The sequence below is a fragment of the Nanorana parkeri genome, unplaced genomic scaffold (genome assembly GCF_000935625.1).
Source record: "Nanorana parkeri isolate BGI_ZX_2015 unplaced genomic scaffold, ASM93562v1 scaffold746, whole genome shotgun sequence".
In the NCBI taxonomy this organism is placed as follows: domain Eukaryota; kingdom Metazoa; phylum Chordata; class Amphibia; order Anura; family Dicroglossidae; genus Nanorana; species Nanorana parkeri.
The window spans coordinates 655,886-666,495 of NW_017307014.1; the positions used below are offsets into that span (position 1 = coordinate 655,886).

General features: G+C 42.6%; 1 protein-coding gene across 1 annotated transcript in view; it reads right to left on the reverse strand.

Moving 5' to 3' along the window:
- The window catches only part of ACD (adrenocortical dysplasia homolog), a 41,582-nt gene extending 31,021 nt beyond the window's left edge, over positions 1-10,561 (reverse strand). Inside the window, exons 1-5 of the mRNA XM_018564342.1 lie at positions 10,498-10,561; positions 8,947-9,073; positions 6,158-6,279; positions 3,178-3,268; positions 219-298 (exon numbers count right to left, since the gene is read on the reverse strand). Of these exons, the coding sequence (XP_018419844.1) occupies positions 219-298; positions 3,178-3,268; positions 6,158-6,279; positions 8,947-9,054 (401 nt within the window). The 5' untranslated portion in view covers positions 9,055-9,073; positions 10,498-10,561. The remainder of the gene's footprint in view (positions 1-218; positions 299-3,177; positions 3,269-6,157; positions 6,280-8,946; positions 9,074-10,497) is intronic.
- Positions 10,562-10,610: the final 49 nt, after the last annotated feature.

The window sequence follows — 10,610 nt, forward strand, 5'->3', positions numbered from 1 at the left end:
AAGTTTATATAAAATAAATAAAAATTAAATATTTAAAAAATTAAAATAAAAACATTTTCGGTTTTGGTTTCGGCCTCGTTTCGGTTTTTACATTTCCATTTCGGTGCACCTCTAGTAGAAACCCTGCAGAGTCTTAGCCTCCCTACATTGCTATAGCCACCAGGTACAAGCCACCATCTGAGAATTCACGGTATGCCAGCAAATGTCATATCACTCACCAGTTCAATAGGTCCACTGTGTCTATCTCCATGGGCAGAATACAAAAATGTTCAATGGTCAGAAAAAATTCACAACATCTCTGAAAGGGATAAAAATCTTGTAAGTGACCCAATAGCAATGTACATTGTTTTCCTATAGGAAGTTTATGAAATCACATTGCAACAGCAACTCAACAACATAACAATACCGTTACACAAAAGCTAGTCATTTACTCAATATAGCCATTTAAAGGCCAATTACATCACTGCACCTCGTCCCTTTGCTTACATCAAGCTGTGGATAGGGAATTCCACACCCATAGCTCATTGGATGGCACAGAAGGTGCTTCCTTCTGCATTTGGGAGGAGTTCCGACTAGGCCCGATCCAAACCTGAGCTCGACCCTAGTACTACTGGCTTTCAGTAATACATGGTTTGGTTTGGTCTCATCAAAATGAAGAATTTTATTCCATGTTTGCTATGTTTGGCATAAGTCTAAATAAAATTTAATACAAGTTTTTTAAGCAATGGCTTTCTTCTTGTTTCTCTTCTCTAAGACCCAGCCTTGTGGGGCATCCAAGCTGTTGTCCCATGGTCAATTTATTTTAGCTCAGCTGCTGATCTCTATTGCTCCCTGCCAGTTACTATTGCTTCTCTGACTAACGCACTCCTTGCCTAGTCAATGGACAACTTTCACTATGCAAATTTTTAACACCTTAGTGACCGTTGCTTTTTTTTCATTTTTTTTGTACCCATGTTATAATCCACATTTTAGGCCTGAAAATTACTTCAAATCCTAACACATTATATATTTTCTGAAAGCCAAGACCCTGTAGAATACAAATGTTTGCAGTTTCCCATTTTTATGTTGCACAATATTACCACAACGTATTATCAAACCCCAAAATTTTGTGAGAAATGCCCTTAAAATGCCCCAAAACACAATTTAGTGCCCATTTAAAAAAAATAGAAATATAAAAGATGAGGTTACAACGAGTAAATAGATACCCAACATGCCCAGGTTAAAAATTGTGTGCATCTGTGAAACTATGACAAAATTCAGTACCCCAAAAAAGTCCATAGATGACGCTTTAAAAGCCCCCCACAGGTCATCAGTTTAGAGATGCGCATAAATATTGGCCTTATAATTATTGCTCTCTCATTCACTTCAATAGCTTCTTGCTGGGCTTCATAAGCCCAGCCCTGACCGCTATGAGACTGGAAGTAATGTAATCTGCATCGCTCCAAGTCACATAGTACGGGGAGGGGATCGGTGAACGAACGTTCGCCGATCTCCTCCCCAACACCAGAGAAGCTGGTCCCGGGCCCATAGGAGGGGCAGCGGAGCACGGCGGGGGTGTAGGGCGGGGCGGCCCGTTTACCGGTCCGAAGAAGCAGTTGGGCGACAGCTGAGTCGCCAGATCGCTTCTATTGTAAAGCTGTCAGTCGGCTTTACGATTGTAAACAGAGTACCGGTCTCTTTAGCCGCCGGGAGTCTGTTTAAATGGGCCCGGTGCCAGTGATGTGCTATGGATGTCACTGTTCACTGAGGGGTTAATAATGGATTTGATGTAGCAAGAATTGTCAAAGTCTGGGACATTCTTTAAAACCCAGCCCTGCTTAGTCCTTCACAAGAGCTTTTTTGATTGCGCCTTGGTCTTTCTAAAGGTGGCCATACACTTTACAAACCTTGCAAGACTTTTGTCTTGCGAGGGTTGATGGTTGTAAAGTATTTTAAAAAATGTACGATCTGCCCATCTTGGACAGGCAGATCGTACTTGCGATCATCGCAAGCCCGCCTCCCTGAGGGGCGGGCTTCCGATGACTGCAATGAGGGGCGGGCTTCCAATGACTGCAAACGGGCAGTGTGCGCGTGTGCACACCGGCCTGTTCGGCAGTTGTTGAACAAGCAGTCCACTAACCCGCCGAGAATTGTATGATTCCCGGCGGGTTTTCCTGCCTGCTTGCTCGACGGAAGACGTGCGACCGTACAGTAGAAACGGTCACACGCCTTCCATACACTTTGCGATTATCGTACGATCTTGGGATTTCCCGCGATTCTCATACGATAATCGTGCAGTGTATGGGCAGCTTATTGTTGTTTGTTTCAATATGTTCTCTAACAAACTTTGGTGCCTTTCAGAAGCAGGTGTATTTATTTTGAGACTGTGTGACACAAATTGCACACAGGTGAACACCATTCAACTAATGATGTGACTTCTAAAGTAGGATACACACTTATAGATTTTCTAATTAACATTCATATGAACAATCTAATTGGAACAAAAGCCATCAGACACTTGACGAATGCCGTACAAAATTCCGTTTGATTTTTGTTTTAATTTAACATTTGATTTTGGAATGAATGGAGTTTTCCGAACGAAAACCACTTTCTCTGTTAGCAGTTCGTTCAATTGAGAAACATTTTCCAACATGCTCCTTCGACTTTTTTCGCCACTGCAGTCCAAATTGATCATCAATTTGACCCCATCAACTATTAGAAAGTCGAACGAACGTTTTTCGAAATTGATTTTGTTTATATGAAACTCTAACCATGTATACCTACTTAAGAGTAGCTGGTTGCACCAGAGCTTATTTAGGAGTTTGATAGCAAAGAAGGTGAATTCTTGTGCAATTTGTTTTGACACATGTTTACAAACTGAAAAGTAGTCACATCCTGGTCAGGACACTATCTGCAAGGAGTTTGCATGTTCTCCATGTGATTGCGTGGGTTTCCTTCGTGTATTCCGGTTTTCTCCCACACTCTAAAGACAAGATGGCAGGTTAATTGGCTCCTCTCCAAATTGTCCCTGTATGTATGCGTGTGAGATAGGGACCTTAGATTGTTATCTCCTTGAGGGCAGGGACTGCTGTGAATGTGCTCTATGTAAAGCTCTGCGTAAATCTTCCGCACTATATAAATACTAATAACAAATAAAAGAAAAAACAGTAGAAGCCACATTAGTCACTGTATACTAACCAGATCCTCTTCTGCAGCAAAGGAGAGTGTAACTTTTTTCAAGATAACCATCTTGTTCTTGATATGGGCTAATGTAAAATGCTCATCTTCTCTGAAAAAAATAAAGCGGTAGACACACTAGAACCTTTAGAAATGATATTAATTTAGTGATTTGATTCTCAGACTTCATTAAATCAGCCATATGCAAGTGCCTCCGAAGATACGACTTCAAATGGTGGTAGCAATATTATTGCCACAGAGTTGTTATTGGTTAGATTAGATAAATGGGCTACGGGAACCTATGTTGGTGAACAGATCTACCCATTAGCAGACAAATATCAGATGTCTACCACCAAATTGTCTGCATTCTTTGTAAACTCTGAGCTACTATCTTAGAGCAGAACTCCAGGAAACTATTTTTGGACATTTAGTCTGCAGAAATAAAGTACCTCTAATGATGGGTGTCACATTTGTGGTTGGCAGCAACTTTAGGTAAAATGTATACTTTCTCTCATCTACGCAACTTCTGTAAGCTCTGAACTTCCAGCACACACACACACAAGTCACAGTTATGTCTCTCATACAGTCATGAAGAGTGTCACGTATTCCCCCCTGTAAATCACAGTTATGTCTCTCATACAGTCATGAAGAGTGTCACGTATTCCGCCCCTGTAAATCAGTTATGTCTCTCATACAGCCATGAAGAGTGTCACGTATTCCCTCCCCTGTAAATCACAGTTATGTCTCTCATACAGCCATGAAGAGTGTCACGTATTCCCCCCCTGTAAATCGCAGTTATGTCTCTCATACAGTCATGAAGAGTGTCACGTATTCCCCCCCTGTAAATCACAGTTATGTCTCTCATACAGTCATGAAGAGTGTCACGTATTCCCCCCTGAAAATCACAGTTATGTCTCTCATACAGTCATGAAGAGTGTCACGTATTCCCCCCTGTAAATCACAGTTATGTCTCTCATACAGTCACAAAGAGTGTCACTTAATCTCCCCCTTTCCTTCAGTCATAAAATGTCCTGCATTCTGTCGCTGGGAAAGTGGACATGTTGACCAGCTTCATCCGCCCCTCCTCTCCCCTTGTCCAGTCACAAACACATATGGTGGGGAAGGGTTACAATATCTGACAATTTGTTAGTGCTGCCTAGGACTTTCTGTTCTGGGTTACAACCGCTTTCCCATGCTTATTACATAGAAATCACAGGGAGAGGAAGTGAGAGAAATTCTCCACCATGGGGTCATAGACAAAAAGAAAAGCCACATTTTGTCCCCACTCTATAAAAAAAAATATATATATCAATGCAAACTGTGGTGGTGTAAGCCTTTAAGTGCAGGACCCAGCCCTCAACAGCAAGGAAATTAGTGGTGTGGTCTAAAACTGGAGTTACCTACCAAATGGATATGGATAATGACCAATACATACTACTAGCAGCAGTACTGTGGTAATCACTCCTCGGGTCTAAGGCTGGGTTCACACCTGGGCGTATGGAATATGCGCGCTTGCCGCGTGCATTTTTACCGCGATTTGCGGTAAAAGAAACGCGCGACAAACGCGGGCTATCAGGCTGTATCCTAATGGATACGCGCGGAAAATACGCCCCAAAGAAGCTCCTGTACTTCTTTGGGCGTAGGGCGTTTTTCAGCACGTTCCTACGCGCTGAAATACGCCCAGGTGGGAACCATACCCACAGGCAATCATTGGTTTTCACATGCTGAGCGTTTTATAGCGCGTAGGAACGCGCTGTAAACCGCCCAGGTGTGAACCAGGCCTGAGAGTGATTATGGTGTTTACTCCCTGGATGTAGTAGTATTAACATAGTTGCTATTTCCTGGCTGTAGTGATGGAACCTAAATCCATGCAAACAGGTGAATATAGAACACTGGAGCAAATCACACCCCAATCTGCTGATTGGCCAATGAAGGAGCAGCACATGAGTTCATCCTTCTGCTCACTCTATTATTTCCTTCTGTCAGCATGTTTCCTATTAACACATGTGCCTGCAGCACACCATGATCTTCAACTACTGCTCCTTCTACTCCTAGTCTGAAAGCTGCTGTGTAAGAAGATGAGAAGCATGGTAGTAAGATAAATTCAGGCATTTGCACTACTTTTTTAAAAAAATACATTTTATGGCTTTGCATTCATTTTTTTTAGTTTTGGATAGCGTAGGGAAGGGTTACATCTCCTGTCAGTTTATTTCCTGTCACCTGTGTCATATTGGGGAGATATCCCTTCACTTCCTGCCCTGGAAACACAACAGGATAAGAAAGGAATTCCCTATAAAATAAGGGCATTTTCCTTTTAGAATGTTGTCAACGGAACAGGTGTCCCCATTGGTGGTTTACCCTCACCTGGTGTTTTGGTGACAACTCTCAAAATGTGTTCACTGTATCCGACATATCCATTCCAATAAACAACCTAGACGAACCTTCAAGTGAGATGGCCATTAATAATCACTCCTAACCACGCATCCAGTATTTAAATCTAAACGTTTGGATTTCCCATCACTTTATGACTCAGTGACAGTCACAATGATCACCAGGACACATAAGGGTTCTCTTTATAAATGTGTGAATGTTGGCTGAAAGTTATGTGAATACATTTATAAAAAAAAAAGTCCCATACAGAGAGTATATCTCCCCAGCAGGTACACAGACAACAATGATAAAACTTGATAAGGGTTCTAATCCTTCCATACTTAAAAGTAACAAAACAAAGTACACCTATGCATACACTTTATTTGGTATATCTGCCGAGAGCTCAGCTCTAAAAGAACATCCAAAACATGCAGGACAAGACAAAGAGGTGATGAGGTAAATATGAGGCAGGGAACTAAAGAGGATGAAAGACAAGAAGGGAGCTAATTAGCTTGATAAGGAAAATATAAGGCAGGGAGCTAAAAGGGATGGGAAATAAGACAACGCAGGGGTAGGTTGGACTGATGAGGATTTCATTACTGGTTCTCTTGCCAGTACTGCTTATATATACCGTTCCATAGTTTCCTGTGCCTCCTTTGTGATGATGGCTCTGATATAGTACTGCCGATCAGAAATATGAACAACAGCTCCTGGATACTGACACTCTTTTGTTCGCTCTGGCATTTTCAGAAACTGAAGCGATTAAACAAAAAACAAGGAAATGTTATAGCATTACCACATCAACAAAAATGCGAATTCTAGCCTACCCTTAGGTGTATCTTTACTGTACATAGTAACAATACTGGGTTTTTGTTTTCCCAAAGCTGACAATGACATTCAAACCTTCCTGTTCCAATGTATTTTCTAAGACATGTTTAAATGTGATTTATGTTTGTGTGGGAAAAAAACTATCATCCTAAGATCTTAGATATTTAGTACTCAGAGATAAATAAGGCCCGCTATTGTGAGGCTACAAACAAGGATGCAGAAATCAAGAGATCTCGCGGCACTCCTTACCGAACAGAAAAGACCCGTATGGCCGGGTGGGTGCTTGTAGTGACCACGGATGGCACCGTGATAGAATCAGAAAGAGAAATAACGTCACCAGCACTCCAACGTATAATAAAGCAATAGTCCATTTATTGGCACATTGGCAATATGCCAACAAATGGACTATTGCTTTATTATACTTTGGAGTGCTGGTGACGTTATTTCTCTTTACAAACAAGGATGTTCCCATCTCATAGAGTTTCAATCCACACAGCATTTTACCACTTCATGCAATAAGCACTGACCACTGCGGCCTACAAATGACAACATTTAGATCAGCTATACAATTAGGATTATATTAATTAGGCGTGCACCGTTACCGGTTTTTCGGTATCGAGTACCGATATGTTCCGTTAGACTTACCGGTAACGGTATTTCTAGGAATCTTCCAGGACAGCAACCTGAGAGATGATATATTTCGGTACTCGCCGATATGGAGTACCAATACTGGTACTTTTGCGAGCATGGAGCCGGCTTCCCGGGCAATCAGCATCGAGCTTGCCAAACAGCATGGAGCAGGCTTCCCGGCCAACCAGGAAGCCGGGCCGCGAGTCATTACCTGTGGCATGGCTTCCTAATTAGCCGGGAAGCAGCTCCATGTTACCTTGTGGCACTGCTAGTCAGAGGAAATCTCCCTCTGACCAGAAGTTCCGATATCGGGATAAGTATCGGAGCATTTGGGTGAGTACGAGTACTTGCCCAAATACTCAGTATCGACACCAATACCAATCGCCTGGCTGATGTTAAGCCTGATGAAGGGACCCTGTGCGGCCCCGAAAGTGCTTGTTTTCATTCTGACAAACTGTTCCAAAAATGGAGCATTTGGTGATCCTGTAAGGATTTTCGGTGTGCTGGAGACATTCCCTTAATAGTAATATTAGGGTTAGAGATTTGTACTAGGTTATAAAAAATGGTGGAAATCATCCGTGTTATTCATGATATCTAAATATTCTGCTGGAATGTACTCTAAATATATCGCTTGAATTAAAGAAAAACTCTGCTTAGAAATGTTATGAATCCTTCCAGTGGGGCCACCACTTTTTTTTTTTTTCCCCATTTAAATTTTTATTGTTTTTTGTGCATAGCGAACAGATAAAAGACAAAAAGCATACACTGTGATCATACATATCACATATAGCATAACTCTTTACCACTTACAGCGAGGTGTCACAGTAATGTTATTAACATCAGGCCGCAGGAATAGGCCATCGCACACTTCAGTGAGGACCTCGGTTTTGCATATCTTGGTGAGTACGATATCAATGTAACATATGAAGAACCTCATGTAAATTACATATTGCAATTGAGAGATCATGTATGCATATCGAACCGGCTGCCCAGAGGTCTAGGTCCAGCCGGAACTAAACTTGCCAGTGGGGCCACCCCTGCACCGTAAGGGTTAAGTGCTCATTTTTGCCTAGGGTAAAAAAAAAGTTATACTCGCCTAATCTTCGGAGCCGGCTCTTAGACCGATCCCTGGAGTGTCTCTCCCCCTCCTCTGCAGCGGTCTAAAGTCCATGATTCATCACCTTCTATACACAGTGTATAGGATGTGAGGACGCCAAGGGACATACCATGCAGTGGAGGAGGAGACAGGCTGGAGGAAGTGCTGTCACAAACAGCTGGCTCCGAGGATCGAGGGAGTATAACTTTGTTATTTTTGACCCTAGGCAAAAACAAGCACTTAACCCTTGCAGTGTGTGTGTCTGTATGTGTGGGGAGGGGTAGCCCCACTGCAAGGGTTAATAACATTTTTTACTGCAGTTGTTCTTTAACAGAAACTAATCACACGTTACAGATATTTTTAAGGACCAACTGCACCCTCCTAATTTATTGCTGCATATCCAGTAATAAATGTGTCTCTCTTTTACTTTGGTTTTTTTAATTAGCTAAGTGCTGCGGCAAGGGTTAAAAGACCCTGAGCAGGGAGGAGATTCCCATCACAGAGCCAGGTCTGACTGTCCTCTCCTGTCAGCACATGCCTCCACTGAACTGTGCTTTAATCATTATCGCTCTTGGTCCCTGAGGAGCGATAAGAGCAGTGTTCAGGGGAACTAGGGACAACTATGCGGCCCTGGACACAGACACTTTGGGGCTAATGTATAAAACTTCTGCCCAGCGTATAGCTGGTGAATACAGTTTGCACAGCATTATGGCCACTAAATGGGATTTCCTATTCTCCTTGGCAGCAATGATGTGTGAACGGCACTCACTCAGCTATACGCTGGACAGTATCATTATACATCAATGGCTTGAATACAAATTAAGTTTCCTCCCATCATGTTTCTATATTAACCAAACAGAACTTACCTCAACCACCTGGGCAGGGGCTGCTTTAAGCACAAATGGTTCTCCATTATATTTTCTAATCGAATCAAGAATCCAAGGGTAGCCAATAGAAGACCTAGCTGGGGCCATTTTTCTTCTATCAAATGTTCTGTTCACAAAAAGAAAACAAGAAAAAGTGATGTAAACCGCTAATACACATTTATTGTACAAAGATAGGCAAGGAACTTCCAAAACTGATAGTTTCCAAGGTGCAGATGTGCTAAGACAAACAACATGCGTTCACATGCATCAGCATTCAATTCCATGGGGTCGAAAGAGGCATCACTGCACCAGACAAGAAAAACATGCAGTTTATTTATTTTCTACTTTGTTTTAATACATTACAGTGCAGCGGTATAATGTAGACAGGCTCCATAGGCAGAAATGGCATCTCTAGAAAATATTTTCTATATGCGTACGATCTGGATTCATTACTGAGCAAGTAACACAGGGGTGGGCAACTCTGGCCCTAAAGCTGTGCTTTAACTACAAATCCCATAATGCCTCTGTCTCTGGTACTCATGCTTGTGGCTGTCAGAGTTTTGCAATGCCTCATGGGACTTGGAGTTCCACAACAGCTGGATGGTTGGAGTTGCCTACCCCTAGCCTAATACTGAAAGAAAGAAAGAAAGAAAGAAAGAAAGAAAGAAAGAAAGAAAGAAAGAAAGATTGGTTTGTGCTGTTGGTGGGGGTGCCATTAAAGCCAATTCTCACCCCTTTCCCCTTGTTTCCTTCTTGGGGAACAACATTAAAACAAATCTTCTAGCAGAGTGTGAAAGGTTTGGGACTTTATTCATCCCTGTTTGGGATACTTCACCTCACTTCCTGTCAATTTGATGGGTGTCAACAGAACAGAAAGTTAGTGGAGAACACAGACAGGAATAAAAAAAAAATACACAAATCTTCTAATAGAGTGTGAAGGGGTTATTACTTTTGTCATTCCTGTTTGGGATACTTCTCCTCACTTCTTGTCACTCTGATGGTTGTCTGAATAGGAAGTGAGGGGAAATCTCCCCAAGCAGAACACAGACAAGAATCAAAACAAATCTTGTAGAAAGGTGTGAAAGGGTTTGGACTTTGGACAGGATTTTATTGCTGTCTGTGTCCCCGTAATGGAGATTTCCCCTCACTTCCTGTCCAGGTGACAGGTAGTGATGAGCTCAGGCGTGTTCGCAAGCGCCTCGTGCCGAGCCCGCCAGGAAGCCGTCAGCGCCAATCGCAGGCACTGAGACATTTTCCGATCTCTGCAGCTGCGGACCGGGAACATGTCTCAGTGCCTGTGATTGGCGCTGCGCGCTGACGGCTTCCTGGCGGGCTCGGCACAAGGCGCTTGCGAACACGCCCGAGCTCATCACTAGTGACCAGTGTCAGATAAATAGGCAAGTGAGGGTGAATCGCTGCAGCAATAAAACAGGATTCCATCCCTTTCCTATCAAATAAAAAAGATGTTTTGTGTGTAAATGGGTATACATAGAACGTGATTGTCATAGATATCAGCTCCCCCTTTAGTTAGATATATCCTCCCTGATATACCTCCGGTGATTCAGCTGTCTGACTGCATGAGTCCTCCGCCAGATGACATCTGCTCTATAAGACTGTAGAAGACCTCTGACTCGGTGTAGGAGAGGCTACCGCACAATATCGCG